The 12,078-nt window shown below is 32.7% G+C and overlaps 4 protein-coding genes across 10 annotated transcripts; 3 read left to right on the forward strand and 1 right to left on the reverse strand.

Moving 5' to 3' along the window:
* The first annotated feature begins 358 nt into the window (after window positions 1-358).
* Window positions 359-2,791, forward strand: LOC122395444 (vacuolar protein sorting-associated protein 4). Of its 2 annotated transcripts, XM_043393031.1 has the most exons (7): window positions 359-644; window positions 733-844; window positions 932-1,308; window positions 1,383-1,650; window positions 1,723-2,165; window positions 2,247-2,393; window positions 2,651-2,791. In XM_043393031.1, the coding sequence occupies exons 1-6, from the start codon at window positions 621-623 to the stop codon at window positions 2,346-2,348; spliced, it is 1,326 nt and encodes a 441-aa protein (XP_043248966.1). In that variant the 5' UTR covers window positions 359-620; the 3' UTR covers window positions 2,349-2,393; window positions 2,651-2,791. The 2 variants fall into 2 exon arrangements, with proteins under 2 accessions (XP_043248966.1, XP_043248965.1); XM_043393030.1 differs by lacking the exon at window positions 2,651-2,791 and having other exon boundaries at window positions 2,247-2,602.
* Window positions 2,792-3,093: 302 nt separating this feature from the next.
* LOC122395442 (pyruvate dehydrogenase [acetyl-transferring]-phosphatase 1, mitochondrial) lies at window positions 3,094-9,129 on the reverse strand. 6 transcript variants are annotated; one of them, XM_043393027.1, is made up of 5 exons: window positions 9,021-9,129; window positions 4,750-5,020; window positions 4,543-4,684; window positions 3,936-4,412; window positions 3,094-3,854 (listed from the first exon to the last, which is right to left on the reverse strand). In XM_043393027.1, exons 2-5 carry the CDS (start codon window positions 4,879-4,881, stop codon window positions 3,172-3,174), a joined length of 1,434 nt encoding a protein of 477 aa, XP_043248962.1. In that variant the 5' UTR covers window positions 4,882-5,020; window positions 9,021-9,129; the 3' UTR covers window positions 3,094-3,171. The 6 variants fall into 6 exon arrangements, with proteins under 6 accessions (XP_043248962.1, XP_043248959.1, XP_043248960.1 ...); XM_043393024.1 differs by lacking the exon at window positions 9,021-9,129 and adding an exon at window positions 5,258-5,338; XM_043393025.1 differs by lacking the exon at window positions 9,021-9,129 and adding an exon at window positions 5,222-5,261.
* LOC122395440 (kinesin-like protein KIF18A) lies at window positions 5,677-8,750 on the forward strand. Its single transcript, XM_043393021.1, has 2 exons — window positions 5,677-8,378; window positions 8,644-8,750. The coding sequence occupies exons 1-2, from the start codon at window positions 5,779-5,781 to the stop codon at window positions 8,681-8,683; spliced, it is 2,640 nt and encodes an 879-aa protein (XP_043248956.1). The 5' UTR covers window positions 5,677-5,778; the 3' UTR covers window positions 8,684-8,750.
* Window positions 9,130-10,340: 1,211 nt separating the features above from the next.
* Window positions 10,341-11,633, forward strand: LOC122395195 (28S ribosomal protein S35, mitochondrial). The gene is made up of 3 exons (XM_043392592.1): window positions 10,341-10,588; window positions 10,669-11,288; window positions 11,364-11,633. Exons 1-3 carry the CDS (start codon window positions 10,489-10,491, stop codon window positions 11,631-11,633), a joined length of 990 nt encoding a protein of 329 aa, XP_043248527.1. The 5' UTR covers window positions 10,341-10,488.
* The last annotated feature ends 445 nt before the right edge of the window (window positions 11,634-12,078 follow it).

A 12,078-nucleotide genomic window follows, 5' to 3' on the forward strand; every position in this document is an offset into this window, starting at 1 on the left:
TTATGATCGCAACTGTTAATACCATCAAATAGCTCGTGACCAATTAATTTTAAAGGTAATTACTTAAATGTTTATTTATCTAGACCAGAAATCTTAATATACATATATCATCTGTTTAAAGAAAACCAGAAGTTTTATATACGCACCGATACAAATTTGATCGATACAGCATTCTAAGGGTCGTGAATATTTTCGATTTTATTATCGCATAGTATCGTATGTTTTTGTATTCTTCTCGTATTTAAATGTCCACAGCGAACATTTTGAATTTACGTATTCTATGGACTCGACATTATTGACGCTATATGTGAAAATGCTGCATTGTGCATGCAGTGCTTTAACAATTTCTTCAGTGTATAAGTGAGGAATGTGATATGTCAAGCGGTGACGTTGGGACAACTAAATTTTGAAGGTTATCAGGTGATAGAAAAATTGGGAATTTTAACACTGAAAGAGATCAACCGAAGCAGTGTAATTTATTGATGCGGTAGGTCGCTGTTTGACCGCCGTTTCTCCGTATTCTTTTGGGCCGTTGCGTCTCATCGTGACGATAGGTTCTCGTGTAAATAATCGAAGTTTATAGAGCGAAGCAAAGGTTAGGTGCAATTTATAGTAATACAATGGCTCTAGGCACAATATTACAGGTGAGCCATCAGAATGCGTTATTTTCACTGTATTGGTTTGAATATTGAATTGAAGATTATACTTAGCAATCCATTTGGTATTTCATAGAAAGCCATAGACCTGGTTACCAAAGCAACGGAAGAAGATCGTAACAAAAATTATGAAGAAGCACTTAGGTTGTACGAGCATGCAGTTGAATATTTTCTACACTCTATTAAATGTACGGATGTTACAGAGTTTCTTTTGTAATAAGTTAGATTTAGATTGAAATTAATCCAACATTCTCATATTATATTTGTTGTTTTAGACGAAGCACAAGGAGACAGAGCCAAAGAAAGCATAAGAGCAAAATGTACACAATACTTAGAGAGAGCTGAAAAGCTAAAAGCTTATTTAAAGAAGAGTAAAAAGAAACCTGTAAAGGCAGGCGAAGATAATTCTAAAATTGAGGATAAGAAAAGTGATAGCGGAGATAGCGACACCGACAGCGATCCTGAAAAGAAAAAACTTCAAAGCAAATTGGAAGGAGCAATAATTATTGAAAAGCCAGATGTCAAATGGAGCGATGTTGCTGGTCTTGATGGAGCCAAGGAAGCTTTAAAAGAGGCTGTTATTTTACCAATACGTTTCCCTCACCTCTTTACCGGAAAACGAATTCCATGGAAGGGTATTTTGCTGTTTGGGGTAACTTTTTATACAAACATTATTGACAATTTTGTATAAATGTTTTTTTATATATAATTTTGAGATATTTTCAGCCACCGGGTACTGGAAAATCCTATCTAGCAAAGGCTGTTGCGACAGAAGCCAATAACTCGACATTCTTCTCCGTGTCATCCTCTGACCTGGTGAGCAAGTGGCTCGGAGAGTCTGAGAAGCTTGTGAAAAATTTGTTCGAACTAGCTCGTCAACATAAACCTAGCATTATATTTATCGATGAGGTTGATTCGCTGTGCTCATCACGTTCTGACAATGAGTCAGAATCTGCAAGAAGAATAAAAACAGAATTTTTAGTTCAAATGCAAGGTAATGAAAAATATTTGCAATGTATCAATGTTTCTATATGATAACTATATATGTGTTTAATTTGTACATTAGGTGTTGGATCAGATAATGATGGTATATTAGTGCTAGGAGCTACCAATATACCATGGGTTTTGGATTCTGCTATCAGAAGAAGATTTGAAAAAAGGATTTACATTCCTCTGCCTGATGAACAAGCTCGCGTTATCATGTTCAAACTTCATTTAGGAAGTACTTCTCACTGTCTAGTAGATAAAGATTTCAAGAGATTAGCATCGGCTACTGATGGATACTCGGGGGCTGATATAAGTATTATTGTGCGAGATGCACTTATGCAGCCAGTTAGACAAGTCCAAACCGCAACACATTTTAAACGCGTAAAAGGACCATCGCCGAAAGATCCTTCCGTCATCGTGGACGATTTACTTACGCCGTGTTCACCCGGAGACCCAGCTGCCATCGAAATGAATTGGATGGAAGTTGAAGGTGACAAATTGTACGAACCACCTGTAACTATGGTAAATATTGAAAACATTTGTTCATTTGTCGAGATATTTTAAAATACACATTACATATGGTATAACATTTTTCATATTTAGAAAGATATGTTGAAGTCATTGGCAACCACGCGTCCTACGGTGAATGAGGAAGACATGACCAAGTTGGAAAAATTCAAAGAAGATTTTGGTCAAGAAGGTTGATACTTGGACTTTTTTAAGGAAGTAAATCAATGTACACTTCCAAAAGTATGTTTCAGTTACACGCGCTTGCCTTATATCTTATTTGATTACCGTCACTTCTATACAGTATTTATACGAAAACAATTGGAACTTAGGTTCTTGTTTCCCTTTTCCTCTTCCTCTCTTTTTTTTTTCTCTTTTAACACTTAATATGCAACAATATTATAAGCTTGACGCTTAATCACAAATACTATTTATCAAAGTAAATATAAAAAGCACAGAATGAGTATATATTTTGAAATGAAAAAACCGTTATATTTCAGTCGGCAGAAAGACGATACTGTTTTTTATTAAGAGATGCAAAGAAGAAATTGAAATGTGGCTCATGACACGTATAATGACTCTGTGTGTTTCTATATTATAATCATCGCTATAATTGTACCTAACAAATTTAACTGTACAATATGTAGGCTCGGAAGGCATTTCTGAATGATATTTACAATTTTAGGATAGGTTAGCAATTTATTTGTATATTTTATAATTTTGATTCTGTTTAGACATTGCTGACGGATTGTGTACGATACCTATATTCTTTTGTTCGAAAAAAATAAAATAACGAATAATCGATTTAAATGATTCGTCAAATAACGCGATTAAACATAGTATGTGATAAATGTGTACGTATTGCAAATAAGCAGAAAACTGTTCCCATGTAAATTGTTTTTATTGTTAACTAAATAAATAACAAGCTGTACACGATAATATGTCGATGGTTTTCGGTTGAGTTCGAAAACCATGTCAATTATAGAAGAATGTACAAATATAATAGAAAAGTTTTCTTGATTCACGGAGGACAGTGTCTTAAAAATTCAGAATCCATATAAACAACTGTTATCGTAATATCATCACGAAATATTCGTACCACTTCACTAGGTAAAGTCAATAATTGCGATAATTTGGTGTGTTCTATACCGTATTCTGTGCCACCGAGTGCGTTTCGCAATAAGTGTGTTGCTGCATTATTATCAAGGGGTTTCTTTTTTAAGCCCTCTTTACGTTGCAACAACATTTTGTTTATATCAGAAAGTTTCATATATTTGCGAGGTAATTTCAACGGACTCAGTGTTACTTTTCCGCTCATATGTTCGCCCACTAAACGCACGGCCTGTAAGGGTGATATTAAGTCCCACAGGCCGTCGCTCGCTATTATAAGAAATTTATCTCTAGGCGTTAGCCTGTGATATCTAACTTCTGGTTTCGCCGTTAAATATGGCGGAGTATGATAACTTGGTGGAATCGCGGCTTCACCAAAATACGGTACCGCTACATCCTGTAAAACTTTCTTGCTCCATTTATACCGAAAATCACCCAGGGCACGGAGAGGCGCTAATTGACCAAGAAGTCGTTCCATTTTAATTGCGGTTGTTTTTTCATTTGCTGGATGTTCTAACAAAATTCTTTCAACTTCTACACGATTATTGGCATTATGTTCCACGGTCATCAATTTTGCAGACCAACCATCATCTTCTACAATTCAATATATAACAAAAACAAACATTATATTTATCTTTGATAAAAGTGCAAAAATTTGTTAGAAATGATTCATACCGGAGAGTATACCAAGTACTGCCTGGCAGTCGCCGACTCCAGCAACATGAAGGTGCGGACCATCAATGTGTGCAACAGCAGCCACAGCACCGGACATTGCAACAGCAAGGGTTTTAGCACTATCCTTTTTATCTAAGTTTAAAAGTGCTTCATTCGACAAATCATTGTCTAACCTGAGGAACGCATTCTCTAAAGCCGTTTCCATTTGAAACTCTTTTGTACATTCCACTTCTGCTAAATCCTTGACAAAATTTAAGAAGCTCGTTTGATAAAGATTTTTAATCTCAGAAATAAACTCCACTTTATCACTAAATACTTGAAGAAGTTCTAATTTATTATTTGAATTCACTGTGTTCAGGTATTGTTTCAGTAATTTTCTAGGTAACAAACATGCCGATATATAATGAAAAAGTCTCTTTGATACGACTTGTGCGCAGGTGCTACCTCCATGACCATCAAACACGCCCAATAAAATTCCTAAAATAAATGTGCGCTTTTGTTGTATATGTAACGAGATCTAGAAATATTTCTCTGAGAAAATAAGTATAAGTCTGCTGAACATTTTGCAAATAGGTATCTTTGTTGATACTTTGTACAATATCTGTACCTTTTGTAAGTAAGCATTGGGCCTCTGATCTACTATCTTCTATAGGGTTATTAGATGCCAACTGATTAGAGTCGTAATATTTTATAGAGCTTTGTCCATCGAATTCCTTGGTATACTCGTTAGCTTGTAGAATTGCAGTGACCTGTAATACAATATTTAATGTACCCCGTTATATTTTCAAAAATAAATTTACTTAAGTTTCATCACCTCTTGCGGGGTAAGCAGAGACAATGCCATGTACAACCTTCGGGAACATTTATTGCCATTACGTTCGTTTTGTCTAATGTATGCATTACTGAGAGATTTAATAAAATTACAGCTAACGTTTTGTAGGACCATTCTATTTCTGCGTTTGTGCAGTATAGTTATGCTAGGAAGTTTTCGTATTTTCGTTCTGATAGCACATCTTGACTTCCTTACAGGTTATGTTATGTACCCGCCATTTCAAGAATAAATCTGTCCAATAATAATTTTGTCCCTGTAACGTTATATATATATACTTTTTTGTTACGTGATGTTTTAATAATATTACTTTTATAGCTCACAAAAATATTGAATTGATAGTAACAACGTAAACTTAGCGGTATTTAATACCCACTTTGGGTACAAGTATACGTTACAGATTTTCTATATTAAAATATGAATAAAAAAAAAACTATCATTTTTTTCTATTTCTTACAGTTACACAGCCTAAGAACACGTGCAATGAACTCACAGAACAATTCAGATGAAGATTTTCTATCTATAGCACAGCAGAGCATCTACCTATGAGCATACTGAGCGAGAGACAGTTAAACCGTGAGTCTGATTTTGGACATGATAAAAAGAGTATGGAGCATTGGTGCATCTCTGTCTATCCAGTGTAAAATCAAACTCTCCGTCTTTACTGCCTCTCGTTCAACATGCCTCGTACTATAAAATAAAAAAATATAGAGTCGACGTTATGGTTATTACAAATTAATTTTGAAATTAATATCACCGGATTCCATTTAGTAGTATAATTTATAAGTACTTGAGCCACAAAACAATATAGTTATTTTCTTGTATCAGTATCCCTATCCACCTATATATTCCCTAACTCATAATAGTATAGGGATTTTGGTTAATCAAATATAAATAGTATTGGTAGAACTGCTGACAAAGGTAACTTGACAGTATACAAATTTGAATTTCAAAGATTGCATTACTCTTAACGGTTTCTTAGGAATGTATGAGTGAAAACTGATAAAAGTTGTTATGGTTTTTAAGAGAGATTTAGCGAAGGCATTTTCGCCGAATAAAGTTAAAAAATTTACGAAATCACGATTTCCTCCTAATGAAACGAAACCGAGTACAAGTGGAAGCACAGCTTCAACCGTGCAAACAGAAATTGGTTCGCAGACGAGTATTAAAGTAATAGTAAGGATTCGACCACAAAATCAACGCGAGCTTTTGGGTTGCTCTAGAACTGCCATAAAGGTTGTCGATGACAAAATGCTAATCTTCGATCCAAAGGAAGAGGAAAATCCTTTCTTTTACCGTGGAATTGCTCAAAAAGGTCGAGATTTACTTAAAAAACAAAATAAAGAGTTACAATTCATTTTTGACAAAGTCTTTAATATATCATCCAGTAATAGTGATCTGTTTGAAGGAAGTACTAAAGATTTGATCACTAGCCTCTTGGATGGTTATAATTGTTCTGTATTTGCATACGGGGCAACCGGTGCTGGAAAAACTCATACAATGCTCGGTAGTACAGAAGATCCTGGTATAACGTACAGAACAGTAGCAGAATTATTTTTACAAATAGAAAAACAAGGGGAACAACGTGAATTTAATTTAGGTGTAACTTATCTAGAAATTTATAATGAGAATGTACAAGATCTTTTACATAAGTGTGGACCTTTGCATTTAAGAGACGATGGTAGATGTGGAGTAATTGTTGCTGGTCTTAAAATAATTACAATTCACAGTGCAGAGGAATTATTAACACTTTTAGCAAAAGGTAATAAAAATCGTACGCAACATCCTACAGATGCAAACGAGGAAAGCAGCAGAAGTCATGCTGTCTTTCAGGTGTATATTAATATCACCAATAGATTGGATGGTCAAGTGAAACAAGTCAAGTTATCTATGATCGATTTAGCAGGATCTGAAAGAGCATCTGCCACAGGATCTAAAGGAGACAGATTCAAAGAAGGTGCAAATATTAATAAGTCCTTATTGGCTCTTGGAAACTGCATTAATAATTTGGCAGATGGCGCAAAACATATAACTTATAGGGATTCAAAATTAACTCGATTATTGAAAGATTCATTGGGTGGAAATTGTCAAACTGTTATGATAGCTAATATTGCACCCACTAGTTTAAGTTACGAAGATACCTACAATACCTTAAGATATGCAAACAGAGCAAAGAAAATTAAGACTTGCATAAAGAAGAACATTATGTCTTGCGAAATGCATGTAACAGCATATATAAAAATGGTGGAAGAACAAAAGAAAGAAATAGACTATCTGAAGCAGAAGTTGTTGACTGTAGAAAGTAGGTTGACGCATGCATCACCAGAACTTAATAAATGTACAAAGACGAACGAAGAGGAGGACAAGTGTACATTAACAATTAAAAACACAATGATTGAACTACTTCAAAAGAAGAAGGTTCTAAATGAAAAAATCCTCTCTTTGGAAAGTGCTTACAAAATATTCTGTTTTAGAATTCAATATAAAAAAGCAGCAGATGAAAGATTACACGATTTAACTGCAGCTGTTGATGTCTTAACTACCGAAGAGCAAAATGCTAGTGGCAAGTCCCGTGTTAATAAATCCATGCATTACTTTGAAAGACAGAGAAATTCCTTGAAAGTACAAATGAAGACAGCATGGGAAGAATTGTGTTCGGTAGAGACAGAGTTACAGAAACTGAGTGCAGAAATAAAGTTAAAGAAGTTAGAGAAGCTAGAAGATTTAATTGCATTGAGAATGTGTGAAATTGAGCAATCAAGATTACAGCAGCAGTATGAGCATGCAAAAAAAGTAAGTAATCTACAACAATGCGAAATGCAGTCCCACTATTCAATGATTAAACTGATGAGTGCAACATTACAAAATTATTATAACATAATGAGAGGCTATGGAACAATGACAGACACAATGAAAGAAGAATTTAAACAATTGATTAAGCTGCTGGAAGGTGCGAGAAATATCAAATGGTCAGATATAGAAACGATAAATAATGAAGAACAGTTTTACAATCTAACTTGTCTAGGCATAGCACATTTGATAGATCCACTCAGTAGCAACATACCAGTATATACATTATGTTCTTTGAGTGACCAGAACCAAGATAAATGCACCAATGATGCTTTAAATACAACATTTAATGCACCTTGTCCACAGACAGACAGTGTCTCTGACACACAAAATACAACCATTACATTGCTAGAAGATTCAAAAATGACTATCAGTAACAAAACAAAGGAACTGACGGAAAACACTGAAGGGCTCAACAATGTTAATTGTATACAGGGAAAGTCGAGAAAACGATGTCTTTCAGATAAGAATTCTATAAATCTGACAAAAACACCCATAAAACAATTCAAAAGAATATCGCCAAAGAACAAAGATCCACTGATTAAGACAGGTATCAATGATAAAGAAAATAATCACATACAAAAGTCACATACAGGAATGAGTGCAAAAAGTATTGCAATACTAAATAAATTAAAAGCGGATAAATGTAAAAAAAATAGCCATGTTATGAATGTAACAGATCGATCATTGAAAGTAGTAAGAGTGAAAGAGAGGCGTGGATTAATGACTACACATCCATACCAGAAGATAAATGGAATCAAGAAGTAAGTATGGAATCTACATAGATATTTGAGTAATTTTAATTTTGTGGAAATATATACAGTATTAGTACGAAAGTATAGAAAAGAAGCATGTATAAATGATAGTATTAATTAATAATTAATAATGTGGTAGATTGATTGTATGGCACCACAAAAAATTATCAAGGAAGAAAGCTTTTCAGTGACCTTGTATCCTCAATAGTTTAACATAATTATAGTAGCAAAATGTGTTTTCCTTGAAGTGATTAAAATTTGTATGTATTTTCAGATTTGTTTCAACCCCATCTTCGTCTCGAGCACCATGGTAGTGTAATAACAAATGAAATGTATGTAAATATACATATATCATTATTTATATCAGTGCGTGTAAAGTGCATAGAGAATTGATAAAGCATTATATATTTGTAATTAAAAAGTTTCAATGTTTTAATGGCTCAAGATATCCGATATAATTATACTATTGAAGTAGAGTTTGAAAAGTGTAATTAAATTCTTTGAGTTTTAATTATTGTACTATGTGTCTAAATTATTTTGAAGACTGGATTGACTTATCAATCTTTTTGCTCTTTATATTTTCAATGTATAGTCTTTCAATTTACCACAAGGAACGTATTTAATATTTTATATGTGAATGTGCACACTTACTGTGTAAATTGCAGTAAATATAAAAAATTGTTTAATTTTGAAAGCGAAATATGATAGTGGATTTGATTTTATGTAGTGGGACTACTATTTCATGCTAACTTGGAATTCGAATTTTTTTTTATATTTTGCTCAGTGAGCAAAATTAGTTTACATCTCTAAATGGTGTAGCACTTTGCTCCAAATAGATACGGATTCACTAGGAATTACACAAGTTACTATTACACAAGTCTACAGTGAAAAAAATAATAAGAGAAAGTATACAAAAAAAATCAAATAATGTAATACAAATAAAAATATATTTATTCGACCCACTATGTATCTGCCATCGGTACGCTTACCGAAAACAATGAACTGACGACATTCTATCGCAGTCACGTGGTTTTATTTACGCGCCATTTTATTTCGTTCGCAGAAGTACCTGCATATAGTTTTTAAATTTGTGTCATTTTTGTTTTAATCAGTATTTCATAATTCACTTTTATAGATAAAATAAAATAAAATGACCTTAGTTTTGTAAATTTATCCATTAGATATTTTATCTTGTTATAAATCGTACCAAAAAATATTTGTTAAAAATGTTATATTACGGTTAGTAAGTAGCAGATACGCAGAGTACGTTCAATTTATAATGTATAAGTAAAATAGTACAATAATACAAATTGTAATTATTTTATTAAATAAATTTTAGAAAATGTAATTGTTTGGATAAAAACATCACATATTATGCTATGTAATTCGCAAACTTATTGTATACAAATTGTAAATATGCTTGTTTGCTTAAATAGGATAATTTCACTTCCGTGAGGCAAAGAATAAAATATCTACTAAATGCTATATTGAATAATTACATATCGTATCTTTTTTTTATTTCTCCTTATCTAGTTTGTATTTTAACGCGTTCGTAAGTGCTTATAAACCCCAAACCAAACGACGATCTACTGATCTAGTATTAGAAACATTTTGTAAGCCTGGTAACAGCATTTCATAATTATGTGTTACCCATGATTTCATTGAGCAATATTGCCTTTATATTCATTTTACTTACTATTAAATATTAGAATACAGTGTTTAAAAAATCAATATTTCGTAAGATATTTCAAGTTTTTTGAAAGGCATATACTTTATTAAAAGTGTTCGAACCGTTCTTCCATTACGTTGTAATTAATTACAAGTCGTACGTTGTAAGCTATACACTTTTCTCTTCAAACATTTATAACTTTGTTAATTTTACGAATTCGAACAAATTCTTTTGTACAGTTTCAAAATACTTTTTTAAGTTGGCAAAACTTTACAGGGCGGCAGTGGGAGGGAGTACAAATCAGACGAATTTAACCTAACGTAATTTGTAAGTGGTCCTAAATATATATGTAACGGAGAGGAACGCGTTGAACAGAATTGATCAATTGTTTACAACCCATAAGGGAGGTGATTTGAGGTTACTGAAACTATATAATTACTGACTTTTAAAATGATGGGGTTAATGCGACGTTTTGATGCCGACATTATTCAAACAACTTTAAAAGTTACAACAAAACTTTCGTCATCATTTTGTACAGCAACAGACCCTGGTAATGTTCACAGTAACTTAGAAGTTACTAATTCTGAAGTAACAATGAAATTGTATCTTCATGTTGGCTTTCATTCATAGAATTTCGAGTATTGGAGTTAATACCCAAAAAAGATTATACACGGAAAAGAGTACAGAAACGTGTTTACGCAGTCTCCAAAGCCAAAGCTGAAATTATGCCAACTGATCAAAATTGGCAAGCTATTTGGCCTACTGCACGTACATTTCATCCAGAAACTGTACCATTGCCTATACGACAAGGGTATAAACATAATAAAAATCCACATCCGGATAAATATGGAAATGTAGAACTCATGAAAATTCCAAACTTTTTACATCTTACGCCACCTGCAATTAAAGCACACTGTGAAGCATTAAAGAAATTCTGCACTAAATGGCCTGAGGGTTTAGAAACAGACAAAGCATGCGAAGAACACTTTCCTATTGAAATAATTACTTCTGATTACTGTTATTCCTCTCCCACAATAAGGGAACCCCTTGCTAGAATAGTAAGTCTGAGGGTGAAATTATCTTCTTTAGATTTGGATACTCATGCTAAAGACAAAATGCTTAGATTAGTGGGTGATAGATACAACCCTGAAACAGATCTTGTAACAATAACTGCTGACAGATGTCCAACAAGAAAACAAAATTTAGATTATGTGTATTATCTTCTCACAGCTTTGTTTCACGTATCTTGGGTAAATTAAGAGTTAATAAGCTAAATATTTATAATTCGTTATAATGTTATATAATAATAGTACATATAATTTTAGCGTATCGAACCATGGGAAGCTGAAAAGTCTGAGGTAGATATGGAATATTACAACTGGGATACAAATAAGAGTCGAGAGAATTTAGTGGCCATGTACTGTTGGCCAAATTCCTCAACCAATTTTAATTATGAAGATATACCACACGCATCTGAATATAAAAATGCAGTTTCAGACTTGATAAATAATGGAGAAGATAGTTTTTCGATCAATAAATATAAACAAGCTGTTAAAAATATGCTCAATCTCAATTATAATGAAAATGTTCAATAAATGAAATTAAGAACATTATAAGTTTTTCAGTATTGTCTCTAATTAAATTGTAAACCATTTGTATAAAAAACTAAGCGAAATTTTATGTGTAAATATAAAGGGTGCTTTTAATTATGGTCAAACAGTAGAACCATAATTTATAATACAAATATATTAATAAAATACTTTATTTAAAAGTTATAAAAAAATATAGAACACAGCTTCAAATATGTGCACAATATCGAATTTACAACAAATTTTAGAAAACATAAGAAATAGTAAGATTTTTAAAATCTAATTTAAAAATACAGTTTACATTAAATATTTTGCAATTACTACTGTTACCATTATCCTCACATGGGCTCTATACATGTATAATAACGTCATTCTATGTTTAAATTTTTGCACCTAATTTAATTACAAATAATAAAGCTTAGCTTAATCAGTTCTCAGCACATCTCATTTA

This window comes from Colletes gigas, unplaced genomic scaffold (genome assembly GCF_013123115.1).
Source record: "Colletes gigas isolate AHSC1104 unplaced genomic scaffold, ASM1312311v1 Colletes_gigas_Sc00005, whole genome shotgun sequence".
NCBI classification, from domain to species: Eukaryota; Metazoa; Arthropoda; class Insecta; order Hymenoptera; family Colletidae; genus Colletes; species Colletes gigas.

Coding starts and splice junctions, on each gene's coding strand:
- LOC122395195 (XM_043392592.1), top strand. CDS start 10,489: ATGATGGGGTTAATGCGACGTTTTGATGCCGACATTATTCAAACAACT. Junction 10,589..10,668: donor TTGTACAGCAACAGACCCTG/GTAATGTTCACA, acceptor TTTCATTCATAG/AATTTCGAGTATTGGAGTTA. Junction 11,289..11,363: donor CTTTGTTTCACGTATCTTGG/GTAAATTAAGAG, acceptor ATATAATTTTAG/CGTATCGAACCATGGGAAGC.
- LOC122395440 (XM_043393021.1), top strand. CDS start 5,779: ATGGTTTTTAAGAGAGATTTAGCGAAGGCATTTTCGCCGAATAAAGTT. Junction 8,379..8,643: donor AAGATAAATGGAATCAAGAA/GTAAGTATGGAA, acceptor ATGTATTTTCAG/ATTTGTTTCAACCCCATCTT.
- LOC122395442 (XM_043393027.1), bottom strand. CDS start 4,881: ATGGTCCTACAAAACGTTAGCTGTAATTTTATTAAATCTCTCAGTAAT. Junction 4,685..4,749: donor CTCTGCTTACCCCGCAAGAG/GTGATGAAACTT, acceptor ATTGTATTACAG/GTCACTGCAATTCTACAAGC. Junction 4,413..4,542: donor CCAATGCTTACTTACAAAAG/GTACAGATATTG, acceptor CATTTATTTTAG/GAATTTTATTGGGCGTGTTT.
- LOC122395444 (XM_043393031.1), top strand. CDS start 621: ATGGCTCTAGGCACAATATTACAG. Junction 645..732: donor CTCTAGGCACAATATTACAG/GTGAGCCATCAG, acceptor GGTATTTCATAG/AAAGCCATAGACCTGGTTAC. Junction 1,651..1,722: donor ATTTTTAGTTCAAATGCAAG/GTAATGAAAAAT, acceptor TTTGTACATTAG/GTGTTGGATCAGATAATGAT.